The following is a 16,348-nucleotide window of genomic DNA, read 5'->3' as shown; positions in this document are numbered from 1 at the left end:
AACATCACACTGGAGGCGGGGAGGGGCTGGCACCCAGACACGGCAGTGAGCAGAGGTGGCCAAACCCCGAGAGGACCAGAGACCAACTGGTACGAGAAAACGTGAAAGCTCTGGAGGCAGAAAGACCCGGATCTGTCGCTTAGTGGTTATACGACCACGGCAGTCACAAAACCTCTTCGAGCCCGTTTCCGCAGCTATGAAACGGGGGTGATGTCTGTGCAGAGCAGAGATAATGTATGGAAAGTTCCTGGCACATAATAGGCACTTAATAAATGGCAGCTCTAGTTATTATTTTAAGAACCCAATGAATATAGATAACAGGAGCCTTTTAATGTTGAAGCAAAGAGAATTAAACATCTACATAGAACACACAAGGGCATCTCTGTATTTGAGCGCATTTCATCACACTCATGATAACCCCGAGGGATGAAGAAAAGGTTCAGTTGCAGACAGAGCACCCTTTGGCGGAAGGATGGTGTGCGGGGGAGTCAGACGCATCAGGTACACAGTCCAGCAGCACTACCTTCTAGCCTTGTGTCACGTGGCAATTGGTTTCCTGAGACTCAGTTTTCTAATCTGCTAAGTGGGGATAACAATGGTTGCCACAAGGTTGAATGTGGGCCCACGGCTTTTAGCAGATGCTTATTAAATGTCACGGCCATCTCCCAATGTCCTCTGCTCTGTATCAGAAGGCAGTAACTGCGATGGTATCTTCTTGTTAGATTTTTGTCCAGAAAAATGAAAACATTTTAAGAACGGTGTTGAAATGGATACGTTTCATCACTTGGAAAACTTGTACACATAGGATATTCGTTATTCTCCAATATTGTGTGACTCATGTAAACATTTCTGAACATTTCTAAAACTACCTGCACTCATCGGACTACTAAGGTCCAGTACCCAGCATGCAGCAGGCACTCAGTAAACGCTTCCTGCAAACTGAACACATGAAAGGAGCGATAGTCTAAGTCTGAAAACGAGACTTCTATGTGCATAATGAATGCAGACTTTCCTTGAAGCATTTAATTCTAAACTGAGAAAAAATCTGAAATTAGAAAAGCAGGAACATACTTCTTTTCCCTGTTTAATAAATAATCGAGAATGGTTAAGTCTAAGTGTTCTGCGTTACGCAGGACTTTGAGTTTCTCGGGTTTCTCTTTCGACCGGGCTAAAACAGACTATTTAATTTCGAGCTAGCAGAAACTCATTTGATCTTCCTGACTCATGAAACAAATACATCCAGTTCAATCCATCCCCCTCCACCTCACACAGTCAGTCATGCTCCGCTCCCCCAGGGACGCGTGCTCTCACATGCTCCACAGGACACCAGCTGCGTGGCCAGAGTGAGGTTCTGCGCCCTAGCCCGGACAGGAACAGCCCCCACCACAAAGGATGACGTGGCCTGACTGTGACACACCCCACCACAGCCAGCTCAGGGCTCCACAGGGCGTCGCCCCCAGGGCAGGACCAAAGGCACATGCTAAGGGCTCATACTGGCCCCACCGTACTGGTCCCCAGCGCAGGACCACCCCCTGTCTCTGGAGTCACACAGGACTCCGTTCTGGTCCACCTGGATCTAAAGGGCCACCTGCCAGGGTTAAGTGGTCTGGACAAGTCTACCAGTACCTGCTGACCTGGTCATTCCCGCACACTCTGGGGCTGTCCGTGGTCGCATGAGCATAGACACAGACGGTAAAACGTGGCAACGGCAGACGTAGCGTCTGCTTTGGCTTGGTGGAAAGATGTCAGATGAGCAGGATGAAGGATGAGGGTTTAGGGGCGCCGTGAGCAGGGAGGAGGGCGATGCACCCACGTCAACCCCAGGACTAGGCATCACGGGGTGAGCCACAGCCATGCGAGGAACACCCTGCCAAACTGCTGAACGATAGTGTTCACCTGCCTCAGATGACAGTTACAATATAAAAATTCACGGTTCATCCCATTTTATATGGCCGGCCACATGGACAGGCATTTCCCCTGGCCGGCCGCTCCCAGCACGCCCTGGCATCTGCTGCGAGGTTTGCCATTTTGTCCAGAAAACAAGATGCCTATAGCTCGGTGCATGGACTTCACTCACAAATACCATCTGCATGAAAACCCAATAAAAAGTAATAAAAATGAAATATAATGTATTAATATTCATACTGTCCCCCACTGGCAGCGGCCACATATGTTCTATCATCAGAGAAAGAGGCTGAGCGTGGCCAGGTTCTCAGGGAACAGTGGTCCTCGTCACCCAAGTGACCATCACAGCGGGCGGCTCCAGAGCACAGGGTGAGGCCCAAATATAACTGCACGACCATTACAAGGTCCGGAGCCACCTTCCACCCCTGGCTAGCAGGGTGGCCTTGGGGGACTGGCCGCATCACCTCCTGGGGCCACCCCAACCAGAAATGGGGCTGATAAGGCCAGCCCAATGGCCTGGTGTCAGCGCCGCCAGGAGGAAAACTTCTATGCCCAACGGCTATAACCAAGCTTGAGGACATTAAAAAGTTTTCCAAGAGGCCAGAGGAAAGCGAAGGACTAGAACAAACTAGGGCTGTTCTACCAAACGATTCATAGGACGAACAGCTTGTTACGAATTGCCAGGAGGCCGAAGAACAAACACCCAAGGGAAAAATGTAGGGAAGGGATGTCACAAAGTCATGAAATACACACTCTGCAAAAACCATTTCGGACAAATTACCCCCAAATCATGACTGGGGAATAGAGAGGCTACAAAAACAGAGTTTCATGAAATCTTACCCCTTTCACACAGCTTAACTCTGACCGCAGTGATTTCTAACTTTCCCTACTTCAGACTCCCTGGGTCACACTGCCTTGCTCAGAACAGGTGTCCCATAAATGTTTCTCGAATGAAGGGGGAGAGAAAAGTAACAACGAATCAAGATTTGAAGAGGAGCAGACATATTATGAATGCTTAAGACTTGGGAGAACTGGCCCAAAGGTGAAAGTGTACAGCAGACGAAGAGACCCCGAGGCAAAGAGACGGTACCTGGAAAATCTCGGTTCGTGTGATGTTTGTTGAACTTTGGCTGGTTTCGTTGACAGTGGGGGGAAAAAGCCAACATGCAAATATACAGGTGGTAATATGGAAATCTGTTTCTCATCTAAAGGCCTGTGAGAACAAAGTATAATTATCTATGTGGCAATCCAGGAGTGGGGAAGGGGAAATGCAGAGTCCTTATTGACTAGGGAAGACAGTCAATGAAGAAACCAAACAAGACCCAGGTACTTTGCACTTCCTCTAAACAGCAGTGCAAAGAAAGGGTGTGACGCAGAGGAGCACAGATGTAAGGAAGGGTGAAAAGGGTCCGGGGGAGTCGAGCAAGAGGCTGGAGGGAACACCTGGTGTGTCCCTGGAGGTAATGCTCTACAGGCGACACACTTTCGTGGTGTTTTTCTTTGCAGAGAGGCTAATGTTTCTGTGGGTTTCCACAGCCGGGCACTGCTCATGTGGGTTTCCCTCAAGCCTCACACTTTCATAAGACGGTGTGATTTATCCCCGGCGTAGGGACCAGGAAGCTGAGGCACAGGACAGTTCAGTAATCTGCCCGAAGACACAGGAAGGTGCAGAACGGGGTTTTATTTCAGGTTTCCCAGCTCTAAAATCAACTATTCCATACACGTTAGGAATACTAAAATATCATACACAAAATCTTTTTTTCTCCCAGGAAAAGATTAGCCTTGAGAGATGAGGGAGGGAGACAGAGAGAGCGGGCGGGGGGGCAGGCACCAGAGGTGGCTGGCATAGCTCTGAACTCCGGGCTCATGGCATGAACTGCACCTGTTCTTCAGGTAATATGTTCACCAGAGCAACACCAACCTTTACTTTTACATACTGGAGTACCCAGGGGCCTCAAAGAAAGCTAAGATAAAGCTGTTCCTCTTCCCAAGTCCAGAAAAACAAAGTTTACTTTAGTGCTTTAACCTAGCCTCAGAAAAGTATAAATCATCCTAAAATATTTGCTTTTGTGAGGACTTTTTAATCAGCTCCTATAGTCCCTACACGCATACAGCTCTCAAAGCTCCTCATGTTCTAGCTGACGATTTTAACTATGTACAAGGTCCCATGTACGAACAAAGGAAAAAGGACCTAAGCCTCAGTGCCCAGTAAAACCTCATCCCATGCCAACTTGAAAAAGTTCTGAAAAAGTTCTGTTTTAAAAAACTAATTCGTTGGGACAACGTTCACATAACATAAATTAGATATGTTTAAATAGGGGTCTCTTCGCCTTATGTGAACTTTATGGTGAACTATTCTGTGGCACGTAGTTCATTCTCCACGTCACACAACCACTGCCTCTACGCACTTCCAAAACACCTCCATCTCTCGGTCACCGGCTTCCCCATTCCTCCCTCTCTGCTCGTCAAACACCAGTCTGCACGGTCTTTGTGGAGTCACCTATTTCCGGATGGTCCTCATAAAGAGAACCATACGCTGCGTGACCTTCCGTGTCTGGCTCCTGTCACTTGGCGCGATGCTGTGGATGCACACCCATGGTGTCGCAGCCATGGGTGCTTTGTTCCTCTTCATGGAGGACTAACGTCCCAGTGCACGAAGAGACCACAGTCAGCTAACCATTCATCCACTGATGGACACTGGGGCTGTTTCCAGCATTTCACTACCGTGGATACTGTTGCTATGAGTGCGCGAATATCTGTTTTAGATCCTGTTTTCCATTCATTTGGGTAAACACCTAGGAGTGGAATTGTGGGGATCAGATGGTAATTTCACATTTAACTTTTTTAGGAACCACGAAACTGTTTTCCACAGAGACCACACCATTTTACATTCTCACCATCAATGAATGAAAGTTCCTGAAAAAGTTCTTTTAAACATATCTAATTTATGAAAAAAATCCCTGAAATGATTTTCATTAATGCTGACCTTTGTGGCTCAGGCAAAACTTAGGGGATTTATAGAACAGCTTTCCTTTCACAGGCCTTGTGAAATCTCAAATCCTCAAACCCCACCATCAAGTATGGAGAATATTTTAATCACCAGAAGACACTGAGGACATTTACAAGCTTGCTGGCTGCCCAGGACTAAAACCCAGGACACAATTACAAAGCAAATGCAAGTCCCAAAGTTTCATCAATTGCAAGGCGGCATAAAACACAGATTTTAAATGCAACAAGAATTTACAGCACACAGCGAGAGATGCACGGAGAGCAGAGTGGCCAAAGAATGAAAAACAGAGACATGAAACCTGAGTAAGATCCTGAAGGATAGGTATAATTCATAAGAAAAACAATAGCACCACAGCCCGCCTCCATCCGATCCAACGGCCTGCCTTATCGATGGGGGCGCCCCGGCTGTCAGTGCAGGGGTGCGGCCTGGGCAGCAAGCACCCTGACAGGGAGCCATGAGGCGTTGGAATCCTCCACCTCCCTCACCAGCCCAGGGCACCATCTCATTTCCCGAGGACCGCAGGGGGCACGGCTCCTTCGTAGCAGAGTTCCCTCCCCTCCCTCCTGCTACGAAAGGCAATGTTGTCATGTTTCTTTAGAAACATGTTCAGTTTCTGTGGCAAAATACACTGAGCAATTCTCATGCTGTGCCGGCAAAATGGAAAGTATTTAAGTGTGGTGAGTCTTGCTCGATGGAAAGGGGGATGACGTGAATATGCACAAGGTCTCTTCCCGCTTTCTCTTTAAGGGCCTGGAGAGCAAAACCACGCTCAGGCTCGGAGGCAGCAAGAAGTTAGTTAGACTGCGCAGAGGAAGTGTCAGCAAAGAGCAGCGAGCTCGAGCTCCGGCACACCCCGTGTCAGAGGGCGGGGCAGGGGCTGGAGTGGGGCAGGACGGGGAGCGGGTCCCTCTGCACCAAGCACCAGCTGGTCCTACCCAACGCAAAGGCCCGCAGCACTTGGACTTCAGCACTTGCACTCTGGCAAGTTTATGAACCGATCGCTCTTTGCCTGGCATCGCAGTTACCTGCATCCATCCTGTTTATGTTTTTAGGGATAAGCTCTTGGGGTCAAGGCTGACCCGTGCCTGAATCCACTGCGGCCCCGGTCGGCGCGGTGACGCGTGGAGGGGCGGCACGCCCCGCCAGCACGCATGCGCACTGAGTTCCGCACCCACGCCGCCGGGCCTCTGCCGCAGCCTCGTTCATTTCAGAGCCGGTGCAGAGGCAGCGCTGTCCAGCGTGTCAAGGACACCATGATTCACTTCCTCCACCAGGACAGGGAGGGAGCGACATGCAAAACTGCAGTATGCAAATCCGGTGTCCGTGCAGCAGCATGCACGGGACTCCCAACGTGAGGGGAAAATGAATCATCACTCGGCACACCCATCTGCAGCTGGGTGAGAGGTAGGACAGACCCGTGACTGCTTAGATCAAACGCATTCTTGTGCTTGTCCGCAGGAGTCAGAGGTGGTCCCTTTGCATCCATGGGATTTCTAGGGGGTCACGGCCTGGGGTCTTCGACCTCCCCTGGCTTCCTGAAGGGGGGCAGAAGTCGCCTGGACGGAGTGCGACACACTGGCTGCACTCCGGGATGGGTCACTAGCATGCGGGTGACCTCAGGCAATGTACTGACTGCACAGTGAGATGCTGCAGGACCTGCCCTCACTGTTACAATGACAGTCACATAAAGCCACGTTCCTGGAACACTCAGAAAATGGGTCACCATCATAACCAAAGGCCTGGACAAATACAAACATGTTTAGTTCATATAGAGAACTAGGCACTCAGCTTTCCCAATGGTTATTTTCTGTGGATAAGTATGCATTTTATTCTCTGAAATCTGCATTTTTTTTAGAGTTAAACCACCCACCTCTGTCAGCCTATAAATGACCTTTCTTTTCAATTCGCGTCTCACGTGAGACTTTCTCGACAGAATTCCCCCTCATGGAGAGGTGTCTGGCCCACTTGGCACCTCTAATTTCTCTGGTGCCTTTACGTTCTCGAGGCTTTCACCCAAATGAGAGTGCCCAGAAGAGCTGTTTCTCCCAAAGAAGCTGCAGCATATTCCCCAAAGCCAGGGGTACTGTCCCCACGACGTTTGCAGCGTCACACACATAGTAGGTATGTGATAACCCTTGCTGAATAGAGCCTATAAAGCAAAGCAACGAGGTGAAGATATGATCTTTCTGTACAAACCATGGCAGAATATAAACATAAAAAGTTGGAAAAAAATTTTATGGCACATTTCTCAGAGAAAATCTATCTTCGACCTTATTGTTTGTCAGCACTGGCAGAAACCTCATTTGGATCTGCATGGCCCCAAATTGAGAGTCACATACAAATACATTTCTTGCAGGGGCGGCCCTGACATGCGACAGTAAAGCAATTAAATGGCAATGTTGCGAGAGCTGAGATTTTGCTTAACTGTGTCCCCCAGTGTCTGGAGATGTCTTATCTACTGCTGATGGGTCCACCTGGAGTAGCTTGGGAGAACTTCGAGAATACAAACAGCTGGAGGAAGAAGAGAAAAAACGAAAGGCCAGAAATAGAAAAGGGGGAGCCGGCAGGTCATGGTTAGAAATAAATTTACACTCTCCAGTACACGCAAGACATGGAGGGGCTGTGTGAAGCTCAATACACGCTCCGGCCTTACGGAGACCTTCGCAGTTGCCAAGGTCCTGGTGTGGGAGATCATCTGACCCAATGAGCTGAGGACATGGCATCTTAGGGAAGTTTGGAGAATCAGCCCAAGTCACACAGCTGGTGAGATGCTGAGACCCAGGTCTCTGTCTCCATGTCCCTTCTGTAGACTATGCTGGTGGTGGCTAGTCATTTCAGCTCCCTGCAAGTTGGCTGATGACATTAGCCCTGGTTCTTTCACAAGGTCTAAGAGCCAGACCCTGGTACCAGGAGGTGTGGGATGTTCTTAGGAGTCAAATGGATGAATAAATGAGCAACGAGACAGATTATCCTAAATCCAAATGTCCCGAGGAGGAAACTGCTTTTGGTTGTGGCAAATTTGGCACCTGAGTTTCATGAAGGGCATGGGGTAGAGCTGGATTTGGGGGGCCAGGTGGGTGGGGCACCCTAAAACCTGGGAGCAGTGTGGGCTCATGGCAGGCTGGGTGCTGAGGCCACGCGGGGGAAGGGAAGGCTAGGGCCAAGGAACAGGGCTTTGAATTCCAGGTTAGGCATCGAAATGGAGAAGCCAAAGCAGGAAACAGAGGGTGGGACACAGGATCGTGAAAGGGGCTTTGGAAGTGGCTTCTGAGAAAGAAGAAGAAACGTTAAGAGCAGGGAAGGGCAGCCTCAGCCGCTTTGGAGCTAATGCAGAGGATAGCTTGAGTGGCATGACGGGTGACAGGTGGGTTCGGTGGCAAGGCAAATGGGTGGGGTGACCATGAGCTCAGATCTGCAAATGAGACCTCTCACTGCTGGGAGGGCCACAGAAAACTCATGTCTTAAACTGGCCGCTCTGAGCTGCAGAGGACATTGTGAAAGGACATTCACGCGCTGCTGACCCTCTCACTTCTTCCAAGGAAGCAAGTGGCAAGCTCCTGTAAGTGGCGAGGGAAAGGACGGAACATGGCTCTGTGCCCAGCATGTGGCCTTGGGCCACAGCCCAGTTATTGGGGTGCATGGCCCAGGTTGGGCTGCTGGGAACCAGCCTCACCAAGCCTGGGGTCACTGCCGAGGACAGGGGCTCCTCTCCAAGGCCTGTCACTTAGAACATAGACAAGATAACCCACTCCTGCAAAACCAGCGACTTGTCTGTAATAACCATGAAAATCCCCTCAGCGGGAGGCTTGCTGTAGGGTGAAGCTGGCGTAGAAAACTATTTTAGGGAAAACTTTTACACTTAGCTGTGCTGGCCATGGCCATAATAATGTAAGAGCCGAGGGCAGGACCCTGTGGCACGACAAAGGCCGATGACTCAATTCCACAAAGACTTAACCTTCTTTCTCAACTTCCAAAGTCTTCGCATTTCAGAGGCAATGGTTAGTCACTTCTCTTTCTACTGGTCACTGTCCTTAACTTTTAGAGGACAAGTCCATGACCTACACGTGAAACAGCATGTAAAGAAACTAACCAATCACAGTGCATCTGTCATCAGCAGCTGTTTATTCCCCAGACTTGTTTTCATAGGTTCCCCTATCTGGCTGTTTCCAGAAATGACTGTTACTCTGCTGGCCATCCTGTCACAGGAGGGACAAAGATATCTCCCACCCAAATGCAACACGACAAAACAAAAACAGGAAGAAAAACTAGGCAAGATAAGGATTAAGGGTTTAATAATATCAACAATTTCCTCAGAGGTCTTTAGCGGTAAACGGATTTTAAATCAAAAATTTTTTTTAATTTAGTTTTCTGATGTGAGCTCTATGCATTCTAGGCGATGTATAAATTTGTGGTAAAACCACCGCAATCAGGACACAGAGCCGTCCCCTCTCCCCAGGATCTCTTGGCTGTGACTCAAGGGTGAATATTCAACTTTCACGAGTGAGAACATCTCACTCGCGGTGCCAGATGTATTTATATTCTGGGGGTTCACACTTTGTGCATTTTTATTTGCCAAAGGACTAGAACTCCTTCCCTGGAGGTCACTGGATGACAAAGAAGTGGCACCAGCAGTTTGTCCTTTATGTTCCGGCCAAAAAACTTTTATGGTCAACATTTACATAAAAAGATGATGACCGGAGAGCACACTTCCTGAGTCACATGGATCAGGACCAGAAGGGGATCCAAACGCCCCTGGAGTCTATGGGCCACTCTGCCGACTGCAAGTGAACATGCACACCTGCCACACTCACATCTACCACACGCACCCACACACGCACGCACGCTGCCTTCAGGGGAGTCTCTGCAGGGAGTCTGATGCCTGTGGAGAAGGGGAGTGGATGCAGAAGTCACAGCAGGTGTCAAGTGCACTATAACTTCAGGAGGCTTCCGGGGCGCCGGTCCCCACCCTCCCGAGGCCTCTGTGCCCAGACCAAAGAGTGCAGGACTTCGCAGCTGAACTTCACACAAGCCAGCTGCAGCAGGATGGCGACAGGCCATGTCCTCAAGTCAAGAATGGTGCATCTGCTTTCTCCCCACGTGTCCCTCCCAACTCAGGGGAGAGATGTCACCCCTCTCCTCCAACACTAACCCTTTCATTGCTGCGTTTGGCAGTGTCCCTTCCTGAACTGAAAGAAACCCACTAAACACACTCCCAACACCTAGGCCCTCATTAATGATGCACCTACTGAACGTGAAGTACAGTGCTGGGCCCCCCTTTTGTCTACAATGATGAAAAAGAAATGAAGCACGATCCCAAGAAGTTTGGGAATGCTGGGGATGTCAGCAGCTAATATTGCTATCAGGCCAAATAAAAAAAAATGCTAAACCAGAGGCACAGACACTGTGAAAGGAGCCCAGGGCAAAGTGTGATAGTGTTAACGACACGCAGGCTGTGTGGCAGGCAAACCGCACGTGGGGGAGTTACACACATGTGGCTATCTCACTGAGTCCCCGTAACAACCCCAGGTGCCGCTGTTGTGTTTCTCTTACAAGAGAAAAGAACGATGAGCCTCAGAGAGGTCTGGGAACTTGCCTAAAGTCACACAGCTATAAACTAGCAGATCCGCCATTCAAACCCAGGTCTGCCTACCACACATAGTAGGGATGATAAGAACGGATGATAAAGATGATGACGATGATAACAGTAGTAGTAAAACGTAATAACAGCAGCTAAGGTTCACTGAGTGCCTACCATGCACCAGGCACATATGGGTGGTGTACAGTGTATTGTCTGCAGGATCCTTTGTTCATTCAGCTCCCGAGTATGAAGACAAAGTTACAGGGCTTGTGTCTAGCATGTCCACGAAGCCTCGAAAACAGAAAAGCAGATAGGAGGTTAGAGGCCCGGAGGATGGCGCTGTCGCCACACCTCCAGGTTCTCCAGCCAGGGTTTGCTGCATTCGGCCCCTGCGTCACGCTGGGGAAGCCACCTCTAATTTTCTGTATGGGAAGGCTGGGACATGACAGATGTTGGCTGCTTCCAGGGAACTAATCTGTTAAACACCGCGTCAGCTGTCTTCAGGTTTTAAGCTGCAGTCTCACAGGTGGAAGGCTAGATGGGAACGAACATTTTTGGCAAGAAGTGTGTGCTCCCCAAGAGGCTGATGTTGGGGGCCCATAGGATCCAGGGTTTGGAGATGTGCTGGGTGCCATGTGCCCCAGGTTTAGGTAAATAGTGAAAGGACTTCAATGAAAGACAAGAAACCGAGCATGTGGGGGTTTCTGGTGTGACAGTGTATGTTGAGATAAAAAACATTTAAGCCGCTAGTACCATTCATTCATTCATTCATTCATCCACTTAGTCATTCACTCAGTCTACAAAGAAGCCTTGGGGAGTGGTACCTACAATATCTATTGAGCACGAATAGAGAAAACACAGAGGAAGAGTAATTCCGCCGTTTCTAACAAACTCGTATCTCAGGCCCTCGGATACCTCCTCTGCTGGAGTGTTCTCTCTCCCACCTCTGCTGGCAGGCCAGCCAGATAAAAAAGGAGGGTGGGGCGCAGGCAAGATTCGTTACTTTGAGATTTTATGTTAGATCCCCAATTCCCAAAAAACCAGTTTAGACTTCGACTCTGAATTCTGTTCTGAGTCTATGGTCCTTAAATTTACCTAAGATGGCATTTCCTCTTTACTCTTTCATTTAAAGATGCCACACATGTATTTGGTGGGGAGGACAAGGACGGATGTCCCGGGCACGTTGCTGTAGCTCACACTTTGGGGCCTTCTGGGCCGCATTCCCTCTGACTTCAGAGTTTGTTCTGTGCACCGTATCACCTTGCTTTCTGCTTCACAGGCTCCCAAGTCTGCTCAGGCCCACCCAGTCCAGAAGCTCAGCCCACACAAAGGCCCAAGTGAGCTAACACGCTTGAGGGCCCTCAGCCTCGGGGGAGCCAGAGCCCACCTCCCGCCCTCCTGGGGCATGATCCCCGGGCGGTAGAATGGAGTGGCCCCCTAATTCCTTCGTGCGTCACCCCCGGCCCGCCCCACTGCTTACTCCCGCTTCCTGAGATCTCCCAGTTAGACTCCCTGCACCCAGTGTGTCTCCATCCGGTGTCAGGCTCTGCTTTTGGGGACACCCAACCTAAAGCAATTGCACCCACAATGTCACCATCTCCACCTGTGCCCAGGAACCAGGGCCACAGCCTGACATGCCGAGAGCCCCGATCGTCAGCTTTCAGACCCTGTAGGCCAGCAGCCAATGAGGGCAGGGGACACAGGGAACATCACCGGCTCAACAAAGCTGTGGCTGGGAGCTCGCCCCTTCTTCTGTGGGGAGGCTGCCAGAGGAGGGGGAACGGGCGGCCCAAACTGGGATGCGGAGACCCGCTGCCATGGGAGGCCGAGGGCGGGAGGGACAGGGCCCATCTACTGGAGAGAGCACCCCAGACTTAGGACGTACGAGTGGCCCAAAGAGCCAGGAGAAGGGGCAACACGATTCAAGGGTGACAGGCTCTGCCTTCCCGGTTTAACGAGAGATGTCGATGGGCGGGAAGAGGACGGAGGTGGCTGGCATACCCGACCGCCGGCTGCCCAGGCGCGGCTCATTCCCTTACAGACTGGGGCAGAACTGTATAGCTAAGGGCACTCTTACTCATTCTTGAAACCTCAGCTCAAAAAGCACAGGGTCTGGCACATCTTCAGAATTCAGAAAATGACTCGTCCGACGCATCAGTGAGGATTACAGCTCCAGACGCAGCTGTGGCTACAGGGAGCCTGTACCTGCTCGGCAGTGAGCGCTACAGCTGTCGTGGTCACGCAGAGAGTAACGCATGCTGATTCTCCGGTCATTCGTCTGCTTTCCCAGCTCCAATCGTTCTCCTCCGAACCACCCACTCGCCAGTTCGCCAACTCACACGACCTCTCCTACCACACTCACTGTTTCTGGATCTTCACTGTCACCGCCATTGGGCATAAGGGGTCTGACCACAAGTAATGAAACAACCGGGCCCCATGAGGGGGCTGCCAACCACTCAGATGAAAGCCCAACTACTTGATGCCCGACTGTCCCCAGTGGCCCCGCTTCTCCCACACCTTGCCGGGGCACTCCCTGCAATACACCCACTGTGGGCGACGGACTCCGGAATCCAAGCCATCTGCAGCGGCCGTTCTCAAAGGAATAATAATGACGGGGACGATAAAAGAGAAAAGCTTCTGGAGGTGCTGGGTCTGTTTAAGTTAAGCGCAGATTGTGGTGATGGTTTCACAGATGTATACTTATCTCCACGCTCATCAGGGTGTACACATTAGATTCGTACAGCTTTCGTATGCCAATCACACCTCAAAAGTGAAAAAGTAGTTATCTGTGGCCCTCGTTTAAATGTATGTCACTGGCTCCACCCCCAGAGAGCCCGATCCTTACATTTGTTTTACAGCCCAGGAATCTCCATTTTTAACAAGCACCTGGGTGGTTCTGGGGCAGGAGGGTCCTTGGATCACTCTTGAAAAATGGCTGGTTTATATATACCTCGAGCTGAAGAGTGGTTCCAGCCCTACTGCCCTCGGGTTCGGGGAGACGTGCTTGGCGGCTCTGCAGCGAGGCGGAAAACTGGGCCAACTTTCTGGAGCATTAACATGCTTCTGTACCTGTGGCTGGGAGCCTTCTGTCCCTTGGGCTGGCTCATGGGACTTGTGAAGGCGTGAGGTATTTCAATGTCTCCGAAGGTATGCAAGCTGTCCTTGCTTATACACGCGCGTTTGTCGCGTGTGAGTGTGTATCTCCCTCTGCGTGGTGGGCATCCAAGCACGTCGCCACCTCTGTTAGAGCTGAGTGTTAGCTTCTGTCCTCATGGTGCTCGCAAGCCCACCTACGCCTGCGTGTGTCATGCGCGGACTTATCTGAGTGCATGCGTTGGGACCGGGGCACCCAGGCAGAGAGACACTCAAATACACACAGCTTCCAACTTCATTTCATAGGAAAGAAAAGTTTAATTTTAAATTATTTCACTCTACAGCTCAAGGTCCAAGAGATGAGCCAGGGAAAACTGAAGATGACCTCATGACCCAGGTAACTTACTGATTACGTCTCCTCGGAAAATAGGTGCAGCCCTAAAAGCCCTCACGTACTTTCCACCATCTCCCCGGCGAATGCGACCGTCAGCGGGTTGGCTGCTTCACATAATATCTTCAAATGTAAAGCAGCAGCTTTTCCTGTTGTTTGTATCAGTGATAAAAGATAAATTAATTTAAAAAGTTAATGCCTGCGATGCATTCTCTCACTTTTGGCTCCTCTTTTCAATCTGTCCTCTCTTCCGCTCTGTCACCTTTTATACTTTATCGTCCGCACAAGCTATGCAGTTTTTGAAACTACTCGTGTTCATGGCTTTATAAAGCGATGGCCCTTTTTAGAAGCGACTTAGCCTACGGCACGCCTTGGAGATATTGTGGCTTCGGTTCCAAGACCACCGCTGTAAAGTGAGTATCATAATCATGAGTCGTAATCTTTCTGCTGGTGAAGGTCTTGCCTTCAATTAGTAAAAACCAAAACATCTGTGACGCTCAGTAAAGCAAAGCGAAATAAAACGAGGTATGCCCGTAAGGCATTTTGGAAGATGCCACCACGTTCCCTGTTGATGGGGAGGTGGTCATGGAGGGGTCCCAGTTTGGACTAATGGGGCCAAGGTAAACCCACAGGAGATAAAACTGTCCCCTGGCCACAGACTAAACTCTGGCCAACGGTCTCATAAACACAGGCTCTGGTCATAATAGGATCCAGATGCAGGAGTGTGGATGGCTCACAGTTGACATTCTAACGATGATGACTCAGTGGAACACGGTTAGCTGGGGACAGACAGGGCCAGGACGGGAGCTAAGGTCTCTCAACTCTCCTTCCAGAGCCTCTTACTCGAAAGCAGTGATGGGAATCGAAACCAGATCCTGGAGACCAGAGCTTCAGAACCGTGCCTCAAGGAAAGCAAAGCCAGTGAACGAAAGACAGCAAGACAGACAGACAAACAAACAAACAACTATTCCCTCTAAGCCAATTCTGCAATCACAGTACCAGAAAAGTCAAAAGCACTGAAAATGTGAACATTTATACTGGGGGTGGTGGATCCCCCATTATATGCTTGGGCCTTTTCCCTTTAATCCTAAGGAACTACTATTGTCTCCTAGCCTCTGGATTCTTCCCAACTTTTTAAATCTTTTTTTTTTTTTTTTTTGCCATTCCAATTAATCAACCTCATTAATATCCTTAACTTCATTAAATTACTCCTCGCTAAATCCAAGCCCCTAGGCCTACATCAAAATCACCATCGTCAGCCCTCACTCACCTAACCCTTGTTTTCCCACCCAGGCCTTCGACTCCTTCCAGGAGTCACTGTCATGCCCCCACCCTGTCTTATTTATCCCAGTCTCCGTGGCTCCCAGGTTCCTCCAACCTGCATCTCTTATTTCCTTTAAGACCCGAGTCAAGGTTCCTTCAATATGGCTCTTGATCTATAAACCTTCCCTACTAACCCATCTTGCAAAATCTTTCCCCGACTTTGAATTTCTTCAGCTGGTTTTGCTCATCATTCATTCCCTGCAGTCTCCATGAATATCTGCTCAGTGATCAAACAACCGCAATATCAAAGCGTGTGAATTAAACTCTAGCAGTTTGCATCTTCTAACCTCAGAGAAACCGTGAACTCGTGATTAGAGCTCCAGCCTCACCTCGCACCCCTTGGCAGATCGACCGCAGGTCTCACAGGCACCCCATGAATGTCTGAATTGAACTGAATTAAAATATAGCTCCACTCCCACCTAAAACAACCACGGAATCAACTCGAAAAGTCTCTGCAACCAAAAGAATCAGACAGAAAGCTCAGATTATTCTGAAAAAGTAGATTACCAGCCACTTTTTATATCCTAAATTTATATGCCCATTTTTGGGTCCCAGGAATGGTCTTAAGTATTTCAAATTAAGTCTAATAGACAAGAGCATTTTAAATAGCCCAGAGCAGAAACAAAAAAAATCTACACATTTTAATCTCTGGCTATCTTTTGCCTGAATGGAATGCCTTGTTTGTTTTTCCTGAAAGTAGACCTTAATATTTGGTTTTGGTTTTAGTCTGCTGGTCACACTGATAGTGGAAATACCTCTGCACTGATGTACTGCTTACTCCAAAAATAAAAATAAAAAATAACTGGCATCAATGTAGAATCAAGTAGAGAAATGGCAGGGACGTGTAAGGTGAGGTGAGAAGCAAACAGATTACCTACAGCTCCACTCCTCAGGACATGGGCACCTGAAGGCGACATCACCGAGAATCCCCTCTCTCAGCCGTGCTTCTCCCACAGCGGGCCCAAGTCCCCTCGCCTCTGATTCCAGGGGGTGTGTGTCTTTGTGTGCTCTGCGTGTGCGTGGTGGGGGCTGTCCGTCGTGTGTGTGC

At 49.6% G+C, this 16,348-nt stretch overlaps 1 protein-coding gene across 4 annotated transcripts in view; it reads right to left on the bottom strand.

Annotated features, from left to right (window-relative positions):
* Nucleotides 1–16,348, bottom strand: part of LOC120601148 (homeodomain-interacting protein kinase 2) — a 104,895-nt gene that overhangs the window by 31,795 nt on the left and 56,752 nt on the right. Inside the window, exon 3 of one of the 4 annotated variants that reach the window (XM_039860828.1) lies at nucleotides 13,881–14,126. The exons of the other annotated variants lie outside the window; for them this stretch is intronic. Coding sequence (XP_039716762.1) covers nucleotides 14,090–14,126 — 37 coding nt within the window. The 3' untranslated portion in view covers nucleotides 13,881–14,089. Of the gene's footprint in view, nucleotides 1–13,880; nucleotides 14,127–16,348 lie in introns of those variants that run through there. 4 annotated transcript variants of the gene reach the window in all.

This window comes from Pteropus medius, unplaced genomic scaffold (genome assembly GCF_902729225.1).
Source record: "Pteropus medius unplaced genomic scaffold, Ma_sr-lr_union100, whole genome shotgun sequence".
Classification (NCBI taxonomy): Eukaryota; Metazoa; Chordata; class Mammalia; order Chiroptera; family Pteropodidae; genus Pteropus; species Pteropus medius.
This window is presented reverse-complemented; position numbering and strand designations above follow the sequence as displayed.